The following is a 20,773-nucleotide window of genomic DNA, read 5'->3' on the forward strand; positions in this document are numbered from 1 at the left end:
TAAACGCATGCTTTCTAGGATGATGTGGAAGTACAGCATGCTGTGAGAGTGTATAACAGGAGCACCTAACCTAGTCAGAGGGAGGAGGGGAGTCACAATGGTCAGGGAAGACTTCTCTGAAAAATAGACATTTAGACTGAGAACTTAGCTAGACTAAAGGGGCAGGGGACAGAATAGGAAGGGAGAGATTTCTAGGCAGAAAGAGTAAGATGTGCCATGAATCTCAGGTGGGAAAGAGCATGAAACATTCAAGAAACAGGAACAAGACCAGAGAACAGGAATTTGGGCCAGAGAAAGAGGCCCAGAGGGAAGCAGGGGCCAGTCAGACAGGGCTGCTTGGAAGGGATTTGGAGATTAAGGAGCAGTGGGAAATCTGATCTGTGCAGAATTTTATACTTTAAAGGTCCCTCTATTTTGTGAGGAGAATGGCTCGGACGAGGCCGGAGAGGAGGCAGGGATGCCAGTTAGAAGGCTAGTATGTGACAAGCCAGGTGAGAAAAGATGGGGGCTTAGACAAGGGTGGGGGCAACGGAGATAGAAATGGAAGGCTTCAAGAGTTATTTAGAAGCTAGAGTGGCACTCACTTCAGCAGCACACATACTAAAATTGGAGTGATACAGAGACGATTAGCATGGTCTCTGTGAAGGATGATATGCAAGTTCATGAAGCTTTCATATTTGGGGGGGGGTGGGTTCCTGGCTGGCTCAGTCGGTAAGGCCTGCGACTCTTAAACTCAGTGTCATGAGTTCATGCTCCGCATTGGGCATGGAGCCTACTTAAAATAAATTAGAATAAAATAAAGTAAAATAAAATAAAATAGCAATATCTAAAATAATATTTTTATTTTAATAATTTTAACTATCACACAATTTTAATAATTTTAATTATCACACAAAGAAAGAAGCTAGAATGAATAGGACTTGGTGAGGGATTGGGTAAGAGTGAGGAAGAAGGAAGAGTCAAGACACCTCATAGATTTCTGATCTGAGCAGAAAGATGCACCATGGTCCACTTACTGAGATGGTAGAGAGGGGTGGAGGGGAGTTTACATGCTCATTTATTTATCTAAATTTATTGATTTCTTAGTAAGAGATCAATAAATGGAGGTGCTGAGGAGAGTAAAGAGATGAGTAAAAGGCTGCCCCTGCCCTGAAGGTGAAATAGAAATAGATACAAATGAATGCAATACAGTAGAATCAGATCCTAAAAATATCCCTGCCTTTTGACCAAGTAATCCTATTTCTGGAGAATTCTCTGAAGGAAATAACTCAAATAGAAATAACTCAAAAGAAAACCTCTTATTGAGCAACTACTCACAGTATACCAGGCTCTGGCCTTGAAGAATCAAAGACGAATGGACACAATTCTTGACCTCCAAGAGCTCATAGTCCATTCATTGGGAAAGATAAGATAAGCATCAAATTAATTGTAACATGAAACACATGATCAGAGCCGGATGAGAAGTGATGTCAGGTTGGCATGAGGTCAGGTTTCTCATAAAGGCCTGAACCCCCACAGGATGGATATGCCTTCTAGAACTGCTTCTCCCTGGGACAGAATTAGACCTTGAGAGAAGAACTGAAGGCCACTGAAATTTGTTTCCCAGGCCCCGACCAGGCCTCCCTTCATCCCTTTCCTGTCTACAGTTTGGGGCTTTGTGTAGGGCAAGGGAGGAGTCAGACAAAGAGAAACTAGACTTGAGGGGAGACAAGGGCAGCAAACAAGATGGAGGAGAAGGCACTCTTCAGATCAACAGTGGTTATCTGTGGGTAGTAGGAATATAAGATTCTGCTGTTTTTGTATTCTCCTTTATTTTAATATGTGTTAAAAAATTTTTTTCCATGTGAAATACATATTTCTTTGGTAATAAAATAAAAGCTGTATTTATTTATTTGGAAAGCAGATGTCAGGGCAAGACTTAACGTTTACATTCCGCTGGGAGAATCTGTTTCTTGTGTGCCATCTGGTAAACCTGAGGTTAAATGAGACCAGGGGTTGGTTTGTTTTATAAGTCAACAGTGCACAGGGATTAAGTGTTTCTGTTCTGGTGTAGACACAGCTGGATTTTAGTCCCAGTCTGCTGCTCTGTGATTTCGGTAAATTGTTTAATCTGTTTGAACATAGGTCTCCTCACCTCTACAATGGGAGTGGTTATAGTAGTGTTTACCTCTTAGAGTTGTTGGGACAATTAAACAAGAAAATGCAGTTAAAATGTGTTACCGCACATCATAAGCACTGAGTAAACATCCATGGTTATTAATGCAGTGTCCTTTACTTGCTGGGATAGTGCAGCCTGGCACCTCGCCAATCCCTTTACTCTCCCTGAGCAACAGTTGCAGTTGTCAGTGCCGAGAGTCCTTGGCTCTAAAATAATCCGTTTCTTGGTGTTTTTCAGGATGAAGATGATGTGGCCAACACCCTGATCTGGCCCGAGATTCAACAGGAGCTGAAAATCATTGAATCTGAGGAGGAGCTCTCACTGCCACCACCTGCTCCAAAGATCTGCCCAGTTCAGCCAATCCTGGAGCCCAGTCCAGGGCCTCTCGCTTCCCCAGAGCCTCCTGAGAGCTTGTCCTGTGGCCCAACTGCCGTCTCCACCCCTGTGGAGGAGTGGACTAGGGATCCAACCAATCAGAGCACACAGGGGACTTCCACGGCAGCCAATAGAGAAAAGCCAGAGACTATGAACAGCCTCCACCGATCTGAGCCAGAGAAGGGCCAGCGCCCAGATCCCACCAGCCTGGCTCCTCTGGAAATCGCACCATTTGAGGCGGCTTCTTCACAAGCAAGGGTGGACCAGGGAGGCCCAGGGAATCTGTCTCCTCTGCTCCCACCTGCCGCGCCCCCTCCAACTCCTCTGGAAGAGGCGCCTCGAGATCAGCTATCAAAGGGCAGCCCTGAGAGAGAAGACTCGTCTAGGAATTTGCAGACAAATCCATATATAGACCAGCTGAAGTCCAAAGGCAGCCCTGGGACCCCCAGACTTTGTCAGGGGGAGGAGGTCTCTCTAGGGGAAAGTGAACATCAAAATTCAGAGAATGCTGCCCCTGAGGGAAAAGGCTCTGGTCTTCGAAGCCCAACAAGAGAGGTTGAGATCTCCCCACAAGGAGAGGGGGATGTAGCCCATTCAGTACAGGAGCCCTCAGACTGTGATGAAGACGAAACTGTGACAGACATTGCCCAGCATGGCCTGGAGATGGTGGAACCCTGGGAGGAGCCCCAGTGGGTAACGAGTCCCCTTCACTCTCCCACCCTGAAAGATGTGCAAGAGGCCCAGGTGCAGGGCGCCCAGGGCCACCGGTTGGAGAAGAGGCTTCCCCACAGGCCCAGCCTTCGCCAGAGCCATTCTCTGGATAGCAAAACCACCTCTGTCAAGAGCCAGTGGACTCTTGAGACTCCCTCCTCCAGCAGCTGTGCTAACCTTGAGGCAGAGAGGAATTCCGACCCTCTGCAATCCCTGGCATCCAGGAGAGAGATTACTGAACGGGATGAGAAAACCCTAAGGTCCTTCAGAGAGTTCTCTGGCCCAAAAGGGACAGAGGCTGTTCCCAGCCAGAAGGGACCAAGTGGTTTGCAGCCTGAACCAGCAGAAATCAGCCCTGTCAGCCTGGCAGAGGGAAAGGAACTGGGGGCACACCAAGGGCACAACAACCCTCAGATTGAGCAAGGTAGTGTTCCTGGGCCAGACAATAGCAAGGAGAGTTCACCTAGTGTGCAGGACAGTACCTTGCCTGGAGAGCATCCCCCAAAGTTACAGCTGAGAGGCACTGACTGTGGGCCCCCCAAAGGGAAACACAGGCCTTCTTCCCTCAATTTGGACTCTGCCATTCCCATCACTGACCTCTTCCGGTTTGAGAACGTGGCCTCATTTGGTTCACCTGGAATGCAGCTCTCTGATCCAGCAGACAGGAAAGTCACATGGATGTCATCATCTCACTGTAAAGTAGACCCATGGAGCATTTACTCCCAGGACCCTCAGGACTTGGACATTGTTGCTCAGGCCCTGACAGGCCGCCGTAACTCGGCTCCTGTGAGTGTGTCAGCTGTGAGAACCTCCTTCATGGTCAAAATGTGCCAGGCCAGGGCAGTCCCAGTCATCCCACCCAAGATTCAGTATACACAGATCCCACAGCCCCTGCCCTCTCAGAGCTCAGGCGACAGTGGGGCTCAGCCTCTGGAAAGGGGCCAAGAGGAACCCAGCTCAACTGGTGAGACCAATCAGAAATCTGCCAAAGATGATTCTGTCTCTTCCTCAGAAAGCCCAAAAGAAGAGAAATCAAAGCAAGATACAGAAACCACTGCGTCCTTGCCAATGGATACCACTACATCCCACTTGTGTGAGGGACCCACCCTTCCTCCAGAACCAGTCTTGGCTAACCTGCTCTCCACCCAGGATGCAACAGTGCAATGCAGAAAACGCACATCAGAGACAGAGCCATCTGGAGACAACCTTCTTTCTTCAAAAATAGAGCGACCATCAGGGGGTTCTAAGCCTTTCCACAGGTCAAGACCGGGAAGACCTCAGAGCCTAATCTTATTCAGTCCCCCTTTCCCCATTATGGACCACCCTCCCCCTTCATCCGCAGTGACAGATTCCAAGGTTCTTCTGTCCCCCATCAGAAGTCCCACCCAGACAGTTTCCCCTGGCCTTCTTTGTGGGGATTTGGCAGAAAACACGTGGGTCACACCAGAAGGGGTTACACTTAGGAATAAAATGACCATCCCTAAGAATGGCCAAAGACTAGAGACCTCAACCAGCTGTTTTTACCAGCCCCAGCGGAGATCAGTGATTCTGGATGGAAGAAATGGGAGGCAAATAGAATGACATCAGTTCACTGGTGTCTGAAAAAAATGTCATGATTCATCATCTGGAAGTTATTACAGGGCCAACTTGCCATTATTCCAGGCGTAGGTTATCCAAATTTGGGCTTATTTTGGCCTCTTCTCTTTCTTCAGGCTTTTGACCATTTATTAATTAGTTCGTTTGCCAGAAAAGAGGTCAAGGGAAGGACCAAGAGATGAAATTCAGATAAATCCATAACGGCAGGTGGGAAAAGATCAGATAACAGAACAGGGTGAAATTCTTGCCTCCAATGAGATTTCGGTTTGTTTGTGAGTTGCATTTCTCCCACATTGTCATTATCTGTTACCGTTGACAGTTGGCTAAAATAACGTCTTTTGAAAGAAAGAGAAATCCTTTGCCTGTGTTGGAAAATGTTGCTGTTGAGGTTTGAAGGCCTCCTTTTTACATCATGCTCTTTAATGCTCTTTAAAGCATGTGTTCTTTTAGACCAGTTTTCTGATAAGCTTTGTAAAAGTGTACACTCCAGAATGGAAGCAGATTTGGAAGTGCAAACTAACACTTAAAGATCCAACTGGGTGAATTTCCCTGGAATCTCTGCAGACCTGTCCAAGATGGCTCCATGTATCAGCGTTGAAAATCAGAATCTATACACAAGAGCAAATTCTGAGACTGGAAAAATCTAAGAAAACTTACTGGCTGTGGCTTTTGCTAACTTGGGACTCTACCATTATCCTGACCTCTGATTTACAAATCCAGTAGCTGGGCAAGGTGGGGGCTGAGCTGAGCTGAGGGTTACCTCAATGAAATGTGCTGAATCTTCACTTGAGTATGCAATAGTGAAGTGAAGTGATCTGTTTTCTTTCCGAATCAGAGTCCAAGAACAGGATATCATCATAGAGAAAAACCTCATGCATGGGCAGAACTATACTCTAAACTTAATGTGTTTAAATTGGTTGGGCATTAGAGAAAACACCTCTAGCTCAGCTTCCCTCTCCCCCACACTAGGCTGGGAGTACAGGAGAGGATAAGTGGGGAACCCTGGCAGGGTGACCATCACTACCACTTGGTGAGAGCTGCCCTTCTGAATATGCATTTCATTTTAGCCAGTGGGTGCCTCCCCCTCTCCCTCTCCTTCCATTACTCAGAGCATATTTGAGTATCTTTCTCCTTTCCATAATCACCCTCATCCATCACCCACCCCAGCACTCCAACTTGCCCTTCTTCTGTCTATATGCAGGCAGAAGCAATAAACCAATCTGATCTTATTTCAGTTTTTTAGAACTTCCAATGGTTCTTTCCTTTTCGATTGGTGAGAGGAAGGAGAACTAATATAACCTGCTGGCAGATTTTTGGTGCTTCCCCCAAAAAAGGGCTTCACAGGAGCCCTTCTCAAGGCAAAAGCCATTAGAGTATCAGCAGTTTCAAACCTAAGACAATGATCTTATTTGAGAAACGAATTAAAATAGACCTGTTTCTAGCCCTATCCATGTCTTCTCAGGGTCAAGTCTGGCTGAACTCTGTCCACAAGCTCAGTCATTGCAGAACTTTCCCTAGGAGCTAGCCAGTACCTCTGGGCAGGCCTCACAACCCACGCTGCTGCTGGGGTAGGTAGGGGCTGAATTAAAGTTACCTCCTCCAGTGAGAAATTGGAAGCTGATGCCCTGCAACAGATACATATTCCCCTCTCCCTTCTTCCCTGATAAACCTTACAGTTTTAAAATCTTGTCCTATACCTTTTAAGCCAGTGTCTGTGGTGGGGTAACTGGCAGGCTAGCTGATGAGTTCTAGTTTCAGAGGGCGCTGAGGTGAGTGAGGAGGGGAGCAGTTAATAGGCGTTTCGGGGTCTTGCATTCTCATTAGGTGAGCAAGACACTGGACCAACAGCTGAGGAGATGTCAACCCATTAAAAAAACAAAGTCCTAGGGTATAGCATTTTTCCTCCTTGGCAAGCAAGGTGAAGAAATATAGTGGTGACAGATGAGAAAGGCCATGTTCAGGAGAGTTGAAAAGTACATTCCTGCCTTATCAGAAAATGTGGGCAGATAGGCTTTATCCCAATCGCAGTGCACTATGGTGTCTATGCTTTGATAAAGACCATGTTCCAGTTACAATGTGAGAGAGGAAGGGAACTGGACTTTGCCTCACCATCAGAACTCTGAGCCAAGTAATGAAATATTTAAACTGTTTTACGATTATTTTGAATTTTTGTTTGTAACACTTAGAGGATATATTTTTATTTGGGAATAGACTCAGAAGCCACTAAGTACATATTAATGAGTGGGTTCTGCTCGGGGCACCTAGGCACATTTCTTAAATGGCTGCCATGCTCCTTGACATGGCATGCCATGACAGACTCTGACACCTTTTGTCTGTAGCATCATCTTCAGGAGTTTGGATATGTGGATGCCACCATGAGACACAATGACAACTGTCTGGAGATATTCTGTATTCTCAGCTTCCCTAGCCAGTCAATCCAGAAGGCTGTGGAAGCTGACTCACCTCAATCAGTGTCCCACTGCAGAAATGTGGACTTCTTCTTCACTATAGCCCAGCCTGTCAGCTGTCACAAACGCATCCATAAACTTCCTGGGGACTAGGGCTAGCCTGGCACTGAGGAAATTCCATTTCATGGCAGAGAACTCAGATTTTCCCCCCTGAAATTGTTCCCCCAAATGCCTTGAGATGACCTATTTGGTCATTCATTTGGGACTGAAAAATGACCCCCTTGAGAATGGCCGGCTGGAAATCAAATTGCCCACTTCCACCCAGGGGAGGGACAGAACAAGGGCTTGTGTTTTCAGGAGGATCTACAGGGTGCTCTGAAAAGGGCTGAAAAATCAAATTGGCAAAGTGCTCCTTCAAATCAATTACCAGTCCTCAAAATGGGGGTGGCTGGATTTAAATGTTGAAATGAAATGCATGCATCTCCTAATATTTTCTTTCAGTGTTAGCAGTTGCTTGAGAGGATAATCTGTATTTATTGGCAAAATGGCCCTCTCAGGCCAGCTATTTTTTTCTTTTCTTTTTTGCCAAAACGGACCAGATAGAGGGAAATTTGGTTTTTATTCTTTGCTTTAGATGGAACGTGAAGAGACCTGACCAAGAACTCCATTAAGACAGCTTAATCTAAGCCATAAAATTCAAAATATTGACCGACTCAAAATGAGGGATTCTGGGGAGTTTAAAAACGTAATAAACATCATCATCCTCAACAGTATTTATCAAGAGCTTAGTAATATTGCACTGGGTGCCTTAGAACTTAAATCCTTAAAGAGTCTACTGAAAAAGGGGAGAGGCATGGTAGCAAATGAAATAGTCCATAAACAAATAGGCACAAGATTTAGAACCGTTAAGTTATCAAATGACAGCTGAAAGGGAAACATGTAGCAACTAGCATCTTTTAATAGGATTGTTAATAGTGTTCGAGTTACCTACTGACTTTAATCAAATTAAACACAATTGCAAATCCAGCAGAAGGTACTAGGGAGACAGGCGTTGAGAATTTTGCTTTGTTTAAAAAATGAGAGAGCGGTAATCAAGAACAAATAGTTCTGAAGTTGTGTGTAGTCTTAATTGGTTTGGTTGTGAAGTCCTGCTGGATCTCTGCTAATGAGCCAGGTAATAAATAGCATGCCATGCTCCTGAGAGGGGGCTTTAGAGACTTCCATCACCACAAAATATATTAACTCCTGTTGATGATGAAGTCATAGGTCCAAGATAAGCTGCTCCTTTCATGCCTAATGTTCAGCGCATGATAATCACATTTGACTAAAATTGGGTGGTTTATTTATCTACACAGGTCTTGCAGGGGCAGTGGGGAGCATAAGATTCATTTGTCTGGAATTGGAGTGGGAGAGGTTCGGGACAGGACCACATTCTACCACCGGCTTGTCCTATCTAATGACAAAATTAATCTTGGGGTTAAGTGTTGTCAGGAGTATGATTTTAGGCGCTTCCAACAGGAAGGTCACCTCAAAATGTGGAATGACAAAGAACGTGTCCTCCTTTGTCATCACCTTCCAAGCATGGAGAGACATAGGAGATAGAAAAAGGGTGATCGCCTGAGATCAGTGTCAGTCTAGATAGTATAAAACTGGGGGCCACCACAGACGAACTGGCACACAGCAGATCATTTAGCAGCCTTGAGGTTCATGAGCAATGCAAAATCACTTCTCTGTAAGGTTGAAGGAGGATGTAGCTAAATATAAGAAACCCACGAAGTAGGTAGCTGTGTGTTTTACTGGGTGGATCACAATGCTTTGCAATAACAATGCCATAGTAATTCTTGGCTTATAATTCTGCAAGATAAAGCACTTTTTCAAAGGCATCTGTTAGAAATCTACATGGATTCAGCTGTTTGTTGAGCTCGACAAGTGTTTCCAAAGATATAGTCAAATTTTTTCTATTGATTAAAAAAGTATAAATATTAAACCTATCCATAGAGACATTTAAGTGTAATTAAAACAGATGTTATGCTTTAAAAATGTATTCTAATAAATGATATAAAGGATAATGCTTATGATGGCACTGTGAACTAGAGAAAGACCTGGGCTCATCAAAATCAGTAATAGGAAAAGTAGATTATATGCATCAGGCTCATTGTTCTGGTTCGATGTTGGTTTTCTTTCTTCAAGGTTTGGTTTCACAGCTGGAGTCCTGATGATTTGCTTGAGTAAATTTTTCTTGTTTTTGTTATTTTACCTCTTAATATTGTCAAATATTTGCAACTTCTCTCTCTTACTGTTGTAATCATACATGTTACCAAAGATACCCATTATAAGTCAATGGATATTGTCATGAAAATTAAGAAGAAAAAAAGCTATTGCTTCTCAAAAGTCCACAGCTTACCAAGTTATGTGAATCCATCTGCACGGATGTGAACTCAATTTTTCTATTACTTGAATCAGTCAATTGGAGGGGACTGCTCTTTCATTTGAATGATTATGTTAATGGTGCTCTGAGGGAAAGAAGCAAAATCCTGGCATATACTATCACAAAAAAGGGGGAGAAAGGCACTCAATGGGTCTAAATCACAGGCCCTTAGAAAAAAAAAATCACACAACCAAGGCTTACAATCTGGCAATGGAAAACACCACTGCCAAGGGGACAAAAATACTAGCCTTCTAAATAAAAATATTTAGAACTTCACACTACTCAGGTCTGCTCCTGTCATCCCTCATTACTACCCTAAATGCCTTTTCATCTTCCCTATTCCCAGATCCACACTTGCTCTGTTTCTCTTTCCTGGATCCGTGCTCACTGCCCCCCAAATGGCAGCACACAGTTGCCCTCACTCTTAATCTTTCCTCCAGCCTCTGGAGTCTTCTCTCATCACAGCCCTGGTATCTTCCCTCAATGTTGCCTCCACTTCCCGGATTTCAATACAACTTGACTCTCCTCTGAGGACACTCCTGTCCCTGAACAGTTAAGGCTACACATTTCTCCCTTGTTACACAAACTAGGTGTTCTCTAGTTTCTCACTTCTGCTTTTGCACCATTGCTCCTGCCCATCTTCTACAAAAATCTATTACCAAAATTCATGGAATCCAGCTATTTTAACTTTTATCATACTTTGTGGCTACAATGTAGTCAATGTCCCACCCAGATCTCCCAGTCTTTGGCACCGAGCTCCCTCTTTCCACCATTGTTCTGGATGATTTCAGTGTTCCTGAGGAAAACACGCCCCACACTCTTGGCACAGTTGCTCACAGCTTTTACTTCTCTTTAGTTTGGGCCATTTGCCTCCAGGGTTTCACATTATGCTGCTTCACAACCCACAACTCTGTGATCCTAAACTCTCATATTCCATTCTCAGAATTTCTCCTATCCTTGCTCCTTTATCCCTTCTACTTGCTCAAGATTACTAACGTCTGGCTTACGCCTACTCTGAGAGACAGTACTCCCAACCGGACTTCATTCTTCCTTCCCTAGCCTTTCCAGACCTCAAGGAATAGCATCTCAGCTACTCCCACCAGCACTACTAACTCCCTTGACCACTAGTACTTCAGCCATACCTGCTTTGCAAACCTCCAAACTAGGACCAGGACTCTTACCACCCATCTTCTCCACTCTTTTACTTATTGTTGAATTAGACCAGAGAAAAATTTAAAACCGTGGCAGGAGAGCCTTTGAAAATTTATGGTTTATTTACCACCTCATCAGTACCCTCATTCCAGAAACTCACAAAAGATATTTCACTATTCTAAGCCCCCTCCTAGGTTGATCCACCCCCCCACCCCCCACCCCCAATTTGCCCCTTACTTCACAAGTTTATGCTGTCAGATGTTTCTTCAATACCCCTGCCCCCCACCAGCACCTTCTCAGCCATATATGTATGTACCCGAACTTCCTTCTAGCTCACAGGAATTGCTATTCCTCTTCCCAAGGGCTCCCAAGAACACCTTCTAATTCACAACTTCTTCATTCCAATTCACTGCTCTGGACCAACTGCAACCTGACCTCCACCCCCATCACTCCATTAAAATTTCTTGGCTAAAGTCACCAATCATCCAATAACCACATCAACAGTCAATTCTGTCTCTTGACTTCCTTCTTCTCTCATATTTGATACTGTTGATCATTTCTTCCTTGAAACACTAGTTCACCTTGTCTCTTAGACCTCCATTTCCTTAGTCTGGTTCACTTGAAAGCTTCCTCTTCCTCTCTGCTCTAAAATGTTTTTATTCACCAGAATTGTCCTTCCCTTTCACCCCACTGTTTCTATCACCCACACAACTTTGACACCTCACCCCACCCCCTCTCACCTTCTCTTACATGAACTTTTTAAATGGTTGGCTAACTGATCTCCCTGCTTTAAGTCTCATTGACATCTGTCCATTCTCCAGATTGTACATATCGCTGCCAAAGTTGTCTAAGGATGGTGGATCTCATCAAAATCACCTTGAGTGTGTTAAAACAGATTTCTGGGCTCTATCCAGAGTTTCTGACTTAGGAGGTTTTGGGTAGGGCTCAAAAATTTCCATTTCTAAGCAGTTCACAGTTAGGTGATGCTGCTGCTGCAGACCCAGAGATTACATTTTGAGAACTCTCTGGGTCCTAACTCCTAAGTTTAAAATCTTTCATTAGCTGCCTTCAGTTCCTAGACTTCTAAGAATTACTTGAAGTGCTTGTGAAAGGGGCACATTTTTGGGCTTCACTCTTGATTCCGACTTAGATCTGATGTAGTATCCAAGGATCACACCTTTGAGAACCTGTGACCTATGTCGAATTCAAGTCTTTCTATAATCTATCCTTTGCCTATCTCGCTAGCATTATTGAACTGGTTATTTAAAAACTAGTCCAAGTCCATGGCATGCTGGGTGGCTCAGTTGGTTAAGCTTCCAACTTTGGCTCGGGTCATGATCTCACGGTTCGTGAGTTCGAGCCCCGCATTGGGCTCTGTACTGACAGTGCGGAGCCTGCTTGGGATCTCTCCCTCTCTCTCTCTCCCTCTCTGCCCCTCCGACTCATGCTTTCTCTCTTTCAAAATACATAAATAAAAACTTTTTTAAAAACCCACTAAACTAGCCCAAGTCCATGCCTTGGATTTTTGTATGTCCTGTTCGTACCACATGAACCTTCTTTCCCTCATCTAAGTGGTCAACTCCCAGTCCTCCTTTAAAATGCTCCTTATGTGTTACTGTTGCAGTGAAGTCTTCATGACACTGCAGCTTTCAAGCAAAGTTGATAAATCTCTTTTCTGCATCATCTCTGTACCTTTCTGAACACCTTTGTGTTATAATTACTTATCTGTCTTCTATTAATGAACGCTCAACATCACTATCTCTGGCACCCAGCAGTGTCTGATATGTAATAATTGCTCAGTAAATAGAAATGGGGGAGGGTTGGTGGTGATGACTGATAGGGAGGGGAAAGAAGCTTAAGGAATAGAACACGGAATCAGAGTAAATAGGATATTAAGGAACATTCCCATCATGCTCATGCCTATGAACTGCTTTCCTCTACTTACCCACCTTAAACCACCCAAACTGGCCAAGCATCTTTCTCCTTTTCCTGTATCCAAAGTTCACCCAACTGATCTTTTGCTATGCCATTTTTTTCCACTTAATTTCCCAGTATATAAACAGTCACCAAAAGGCAATTCTTTACTGAGTATGCATCTCCTAATCACCAAGCAAAGATGATGTACTTTCTTTCACATGACACATAAGTAAAGGGATACACAGGGAACTACATCTGAATGTGGCACCTACAAAGGACAGCTGAAATATGTAGGAGCATGTTGCACTGGAGGCTTTTATCTCCCTGATGCTGTCATATCTGCAAAGGGGGGGGGGGTGCACTTTGAAATTTCATTAGCCCAAACTAATTTTTATTTCTTATATTCACTCATTTGTTTAGCCAGCCTGGCATCTGGTCCTCCTGATTTAGGACTCATTTAGGATATGGCCAAGACAGGTCAAACCAGAAGGGGCAGGCAGGAGTGTAGGGGATCAGCTTAGGAGAGCCAGTCTGTTCTCTTTAATCAGATCTAATCTATCTGAGCTGATAGAATCAAGTTGGAGCCATTTTGATGTGCCAAGACCACCCATTTTGCTCTGAGCTGTCAAGTAATCTCTTCAAAATGTTTATGGGTCAAAAGAAACCCTATCTAAGGAAAGAATATTGAGATGGCCTCCCTCCACTCCAAGAACCACCTTATTTAGGTTGAGCCACTTTACAAAAGCAGCCAATACACTGTGGTTACCTGCTATTTTTCCAATATACCAAAATTGTTCCCACCTCAGGCCACTGTCTTTGGTATTACTGAATGCTCCCCAAATTATTTAGATGGCTCAGTCTTGCGTCTTTGCTCTGCTCTTTGCTCAGAAATCATCTTCTCAAAGACGTCTTCTAGCAATGCCACTCCTGGCACTATTTCTTTGCCCTGATTTATTTTCTCTTTACCACACTTACTTATTACTACCAGGAGATAATACACATGAATTTATTTACGGCACATTCTGCACCTCCATATTGTAAGTTCTATGAGGGTAGGAACTTTGCATTTCTTTTTCACTGTTATTTTCCCAGTGCCTAATATTGTGCCTGGTGGTCAATATGTATTTGTTGAATAGCTGAATGGACTCAGACTGCCAAATAATGTATCTTAAAAACAACAAAAAGTATACATGTCAAAATATTTAAGGGGAAAATGGTTAAACTTAGCAGTCACCTTGGATAGCTGTATATAGACACGTACTCCTCATAATGCTGCCTTTGCTGAAAACCTGTTGGGAACTCTTCTGCAAGAATTGTTTTCAGAGCCAGTTTATGAATTACATGATTGGTCTTTTTACTTCATAGGTCATATTGTGTTTCACCAAAAACTTCACAGTGTAAAAAAGCCAAAGCACAGAAAACATATGAGAATACATTTCAGGCTCTCAAGACAAGGCCTCAGAAGTTTAGATGACTAGTGACATCAATTGACTAAGTAGATCACCTCTTGAGAATATGGACATGGACCAAAAAAGGTTAATGCTCACAAACATAGAGGTTCTGGAATTTCAAATTAAAAACACATTTTAGGCATAGATCAAATTATCTGAGGACAAAGAGGTAACTTCTTCTATTTCACTTCTGCTTATAACTCCAAACATGCTGTGGGCTGCTGTCCAGACTGCATCCAAGATTGTTTAGCTGAGAACTTGCCCATTCTTCCAGTTACTTGGTATCTTCAGTCTGCCTATATGCCAGCCCACATGGCTTTACACTCATCTTCTCCCACTGGTCCAGCCATACACCATCTCCTTCATGATATGGTCTTTCGTTCTAAAGACTGTCTTAAAAAATATTATTACAAATAGCTAATAATAAAAGGAAAATCTAAGAGGCAAAAGAAGTGAAAGAACAGGGAAAATGACCACAAAATCCTGAGTTTCAGGATAGTAGCTTATCTGTAAGTATTTTTAAATGTCATTGAACAGAACAAAATGCTGAGTTCCTATCTCAGAAATGCTTCCTCCCAGTAGGCAACAAAGAGAACCCCACCCAGGACTATAACCCAGTCTTTATTCCATGTACTCCAATACAGTTAGCCAGCCAAAGAGAAAGAGACTGGGTGCTGTCAGGCGACTCCACTGACTTCCCTTTCTGTAGCAGTCGGGCCAACCGAGGACTAAAGATAATTAGGACTGGAAGCAGCGTAGACACACCAAAGGTATGGTGTTAAGTGATATATGAGATGTGTTCATAAATGAATGAGTTATTCCAGAGCCACACAAACAAATCAATCTCTTTACTGCAGAGGCACACCTCTCGTCCTGTGTATTATTCAAATGTACTAACACATGAAAGATCACATCACCTTGTTTATGGATACATTTAATATCCCTTACCCTTCCCACCTTTCAAAACATAATAGTATACAAAATATAAAATATCTTAAATATTTATAAAAATCGCAAGAAAAAAATAGAACGTATGAAAATATTTTTATCTGAGTTCTCCCTCATTGTTGAGAGGCAGCTTAATTTGCCTTGAGTTCATAACTGTTGAGTGGGTAGGAGTATGCCCTGCCTAATACTATTCTGTCCCGGAGAAGCTTAAATAAAACATAGTAGTTGCAGAAGAGGATGAGAGCCATGGAAAGTGTGTGGTTCCACTTCTCTGACCGCAGCAAGGAATAGAGCTGGTAGAAGACGACACTGCCCTCAATAAGGATAAGCAGATTTAACAGCCTTAATGGACGATGAAATAGGAACTGTAAAGAGATTAAAAAACAAAATGTTATTTCACAGAAAAATACTGTAGTCTTCTCACATTTTCTCCTAAAATAATTTCATATTTACAGGTTCCTATGTGCAATAATATATAGATCTGCTTACTGAACATCAAGCAGGCTATTTCTTGCTGTAGAGACCCAAACCTTTCCCATTTTGCTCAAGGAATAATGAAATAAATTTTATTTCAATGCCCTGAGACATGAAAAAGGATTATACCCAAAAGAACTCTGCCTCTAAACATTTTTCTTAAATTGTATCTTGGGTATATATTCTATTTGAGATAATCCAAAGTATATTTATCTAAGACAGGGGCTGGATAAAGGACCGAATGGGAAATATTTTAGACTTTGCAAGTCAAGAGGCAAAAATTGAAGATATTATATAGGTGTTTACAACCGTTTAAAATGTAAACCATTTAAAAATGTAAAAATGATTGTTAGTTGTGGGCTGGTCTGAGACATAAACACCTACGCTAGACAAGTCTGGGGAGAGGGGAGGTCTTACAAGCTGAAATATCAATACAATAATTTCTTAATTTTCCCTTAAACTGTGTACCCACCATCATCAATGACTCAAATCCTCTACATCATAAATTTCTGCTGGATTTTTTTTTTCTGGATATTGAGAAATAGGGTGCACATACAGGACGATGAGGAAAGAAGGAAAATTCAGTCAGAATTAGAGTTTGGCTAAAAACAGGGCTGCTGTATTCACTTCTACCAAATTATTTATTTATTTATTTATTTATTTATTTTCAATTTTTTTTTAACGTTTATTTATTTTGAGACAGAGAGAGACAGAGCATGGACAGGGGAGGGTCAGAGAGAGAGGGAGACACAGAATCTGAAACAGGCTCCAGGCTCTGAGCAGTCAGCACAGAGCCCAAAGCGGGGCTCGAACTCACAGACCGTGAGATCGTGACCTGAGCCGAAGTCGGACGCCTAACCGACTGAGCCACCCAGGCGCCCCTCTACCAAATTTTTTAAGTGGCTAAATCCTGGTTTACTAATAAAAATGCATTATGAATAGAAAGATAGAGGTCATAGGGTGCAAATTGTAGCAATGGTGATATATCATATCTAAATAAACTAATTTGGACCTCAAGGCACAAATTTGAGAATAAAGCCTAATTATCATGAAAGGTAGCCAGGTTCTTAGGGTCCTTCTTTGGGAGAAAGGAACTGTTTACCCTGGGTTCTAGTATATGATATTTAGTAATAGAATGTATAAAATTGGCTCAGATTTAATACTCTAAAAGGACCCAGGCAATTGGAGTTTCTGTGGCAATTCTAGCAATTAAAATTAAATGTGCCACTAAGCTATAAACTGAATGAGTAGAATGGTGAGGAAAGGCTTTAAATTCTAACAGTTACAGGTAGTAGGCATATTTTAAATGAGCGTTCTCAAACTTCAGTGTTCCTAAGAATCATTTCCAAATCTGTAAATGCTGCAAACTCCTGGAATCCTTCAGAGACTCTGATTCAGAAGTCTGGGGTAGGGGTCCTGAATCACTTTAAGGAGTGGGCCAGGTGATTTACATGCAAGTGGCTCAAGGACCGCTTTGAGAAGCACTGATTTACCTGTTTGGTCATGCAAAGTCAGGTAATAAGTTAACTTCCCTAATCCTTATTCTTTGGATTTTGCCCAGTTCTTCAGCTGTTCAACACACTAGCAAGGAAAACACTTATTTTTCAAGCAGAAAACTCCAGTAGAATACCTGGTCATTATAGGTTTCAAGGGGACTGCCCAGGCCAACAGAAGTCATTAATGGCCTGTGGAAGTCAGCTGACTGAATTAAATATTCTGTGTAGAAACCAAATGATTATGCAGCTGTGACTTAAGTCTACTCTTCCATCTTAAGGCAACCCCATAGGAGTCTAGAAGGAGTTGCTGGTAGTTTCCTCATTCAAGGGCCTTTCACCTTCTCCATGCTCCTCCCAGCCCCCACCCAGCCCCACCTTCCACAATGGTATTTACAAGCATCCAGCCCTGATACAGAGTTCCCAGTACTTAATTGAAAGGCCTTAGTAGCGAACGCCTACCTAACCAGAAAGCCAATGTACACTCCCACGGAACTGGGAGGGAGGAAGAGATTCAAGTATCCCCCAAAAAGGCCTCCAATTCTTTCTTAGAATGTAATCTTCATTCAAAGGCAATGCCCTGCACTATGAACAGTCCTCTGTATGCACCTTCTTTTTCCCACTGCCACTGATCAGCTGGCTTTTCTCTTATAAGTTAATACTGTTGTCTCCTAGAGTCAGAATTTCCTGGACACTGAAAAGATCAAATAGAACATAATCCAAGGTATAAATTCAAATGGGACAGAAGCTGGGATGTCCAGCTAGATGTCTAGTGGATGTCTACTGCTTCTTCCTTTTTAACTTATAAACCTTTTCCCCTTTTAATCCAGAAAAAGTAAAAGGCCAGAGATCATGGCATTTGTCTTACTTTGATAAGGGAAGTCAAGGTAATTTAAGGAGGTGATATGTATGACAAATACAAAAAACAAAACAAAAACATTACATTACTACATCAAATGTCACTTAAGGATACACAATACAATATAATAAAGATACCACTAAACCAAACTATTACAAATAAATATTGTAAGATGAAACAAGTCTTAAATAATTGCCTACTTGTTTCAAGTAATACTAGACTCAACAAATTCCAGTGTAACTTCAAGCTGCTGAAGCTGGGATAATGGTATTTGACCTTAAAACTGCCTTTCAGAATACACTTCCAAAAGACAGGGACTATTATACTAGTAGTGATAATTACCATGTATCAATTTCCGTATGTGCTACGCACTGTGCTAGGTGCTTACGTACAGAGAGGCCTCCTGATGCTTACCACTAAGTTTATGTTTGAAAAGAAATAAGTGGTACTTGCATAAAAGCGGGCATGGGATACGTCTGAAGGCACTGCCACGTTGTAAGGCCCCATGGCTCTATATAAACATCTGCTGTGTCGCACCAGCACCCCTTGAGGCCATATTGTATTTTCTGACCAACTAAGGGAGAAAGAAATGCAATGTTAGCATATTGGCAATAACAGCTAAGACAGTGTCTGGCAAGGGCAACTACATTTCTATGGAAGGGATTAAGTATTCAAGGCTTCATCTGCCTGAATTCTGAGAATACAGTAATTGCACAAACTGGAAAGAGTAGAAAGTATTTATTATCATAACTTCACTGCTATAGAGTAGAGATGTTACAAAGTGATATAGTTAACTCAGTGTCAAGGGACTTAAGAGGCTTAGGAGAATGAGCCAAAATAAATGTGTAAGGCATCTATGAGCCAGAAAATCGAATGTAAGCAGGTGGATGGTCATCTCAATCCCAAGTGAGCAAAATCTATGGATGGAAATGCTGGAGAAAACCAACAAGAAGAGAGAGCAGATGGTAGTAAGAGTAGTGGAAAATGAATATACTGTCGAATTAGCATGACATTTACTGCAGAATTATATCCCCAAAAGCTATAGAATATCAATTTGTCACATACTTCAAATGCCTCATATATGTGTGAAGCTATACAGAACACAGAGACACACAAGGTACTGACACACAGACTTTTCTTTTTACCACTTTCTTGGTTTATTTTTATAGAAGTTTCTCTAGGAAAAAGAAGTTATGGAAGAAGCTTCATTCTTTCCAGCACCAATGTAATGGAGTTGGGGTGGGGATGGGGATCTTCAGGTTAAGCTTTTTAAAAAATCTAAGTTAATTCATCTCTTGCTGATTTTGGAAATGTTAGTTTCCTAGGGTAAGAACTGGGACAGCATTTTAGATATGTTAAAAAACAAAAAAAAACGTCTAGCACCCTGAAGCTTTCCCAGTTCAGAAAATGTTCCATCAGCCTTACTCACACTTACCAGCATTAAAGTGATGATACACCTCATGGCCATGTGCCATCAGGAGCCTGAAGATGCACAGTACTAGTACTGTGGATTGTATTTTCAATTTTTATTGAAATCTGTCCTTTGCCCACAGTCGGGTTTCTTTTCAGCCTGGCCCAATCTCTTTCAGTTCCTGGGCTTGAAGGCCTGTGCTAATCTGTATCAGACATCAAGGCAGATAATTGAAGGGAGGACTCTGAGGGGGAGAGGGGAAGGGAAGGTCCCCTCAATCTGTCCCACTTAATTAGGAAAGAATTTCTAGATGATGAAATTTGTGAAATGTTCCAATTATAAAAGGGAAGAAGATGAAGATGGTCCAGGTCTGAGAGGAAGGTATGGTGAGGGCTCAGAAGTGAGAGAACCAAAGGGTTCCAAAGTTAGGCATTTTGGATCACAGGGACCATGCAGAGAAATGATTGATAAGGGAACACAATGAGAGAAATGCTTACAGAGAACTCAATTAGGGACAGTTTTCATTTAAATATGGGAAAAGCAGAGAGACATTCATTAGTGAGTTTAGGGGGAAAAAATAACAAAAAAAGGAAGCAAGGAAAATTACTAGAACAAATTTGCATTTATTAGAAAGAAAAGATGAGAGAAGCAAATTTTAGCTGCCGGTGTGTGAGATGATTAGCTAGCAACTATTTAGCTGTGGCAATGAAGATGAGAAGATGAATCTTACAGTCTTTCAAAGAGAATTAAAAATATATCATGACTCTGTGAATTTGGGCAAAGGGTTAAGACTGAAAGAAAACTCCAATATTACAGCTTGGGAAACAAATTACAAACTCTAGAGTGACTGGGCAGTTGAAAGGTAGGAGGCATTTAAGGAGGGTCTTGGGGGGTGGTGGTGGGAATGAGTTAATGTCCCCTGTGTTCAGTTTAGAGTGATGACAAGCATCCATGTTGACAGACAAACAAACAAACAAAAACCTCAAATGTTCAAAGCCAAGAACAAGAATGACACACAAAGCAAGTAAACATGATCAGCAGCATGTAGAAAGGTGTGATATGGCTTTACCCTCAGGCTACTCACATGTGCTGTGGAGCATTGCTGTAGGACCCATGTTCGAGCTTCTGCCACTTGCCCAGGTGAGCAGCTGATTTATGTAGCAAATCACAGTATTTGGATGGCAGAAGTTGTGTGGTGAGCATGACAAAAGCATTGATCCACACCATAATGAGGTGTTCACATGACCAGCGCATGTCATAGTACTGGGTACTCTGGAAGAGATCAGAAGAGGGAGAAATGATCCATGCACTGGTAAGCAAGAAGGTAAGGATGGGTGCGTGTACATACGCCCTGCAGACAAATGCCACACTGAGTCACACATGCATTGGTTG

At 42.4% G+C, this 20,773-nt stretch overlaps 2 protein-coding genes and 1 non-coding gene across 3 annotated transcripts in view; 2 read left to right on the plus strand and 1 right to left on the minus strand.

Moving 5' to 3' along the window:
* Positions 1–9,957, plus strand: part of ARHGAP31 (Rho GTPase activating protein 31) — a 114,495-nt gene extending 104,538 nt beyond the window's left edge. Inside the window, exon 12 of the mRNA XM_019448454.2 lies at positions 2,396–9,957. Coding sequence (XP_019303999.1) covers positions 2,396–4,825 — 2,430 coding nt within the window. The 3' untranslated portion in view covers positions 4,826–9,957. The remainder of the gene's footprint in view (positions 1–2,395) is intronic.
* Positions 577–679, plus strand: LOC128777473 (U6 spliceosomal RNA). The gene has a single exon (XR_008422730.1). It is a non-coding gene; the product is annotated as a U6 spliceosomal RNA (small nuclear RNA).
* A 5,072-nt stretch (positions 9,958–15,029) lies between the features above and the next one.
* The window catches only part of TMEM39A (transmembrane protein 39A), a 30,823-nt gene continuing 25,079 nt past the window's right edge, over positions 15,030–20,773 (minus strand). Inside the window, exons 7-9 of the mRNA XM_019448455.2 lie at positions 20,466–20,653; positions 18,424–18,544; positions 15,030–15,509 (exon numbers count right to left, since the gene is read on the minus strand). Of these exons, the coding sequence (XP_019304000.1) occupies positions 15,276–15,509; positions 18,424–18,544; positions 20,466–20,653 (543 nt within the window). The 3' untranslated portion in view covers positions 15,030–15,275. The remainder of the gene's footprint in view (positions 15,510–18,423; positions 18,545–20,465; positions 20,654–20,773) is intronic.

The sequence above is a fragment of the Panthera pardus genome, unplaced genomic scaffold (assembly GCF_024362965.1).
Source record: "Panthera pardus isolate Hobbes unplaced genomic scaffold, ASM2436296v1 HiC_scaffold_16, whole genome shotgun sequence".
Lineage (NCBI taxonomy): Eukaryota > Metazoa > Chordata > Mammalia > Carnivora > Felidae > Panthera > Panthera pardus.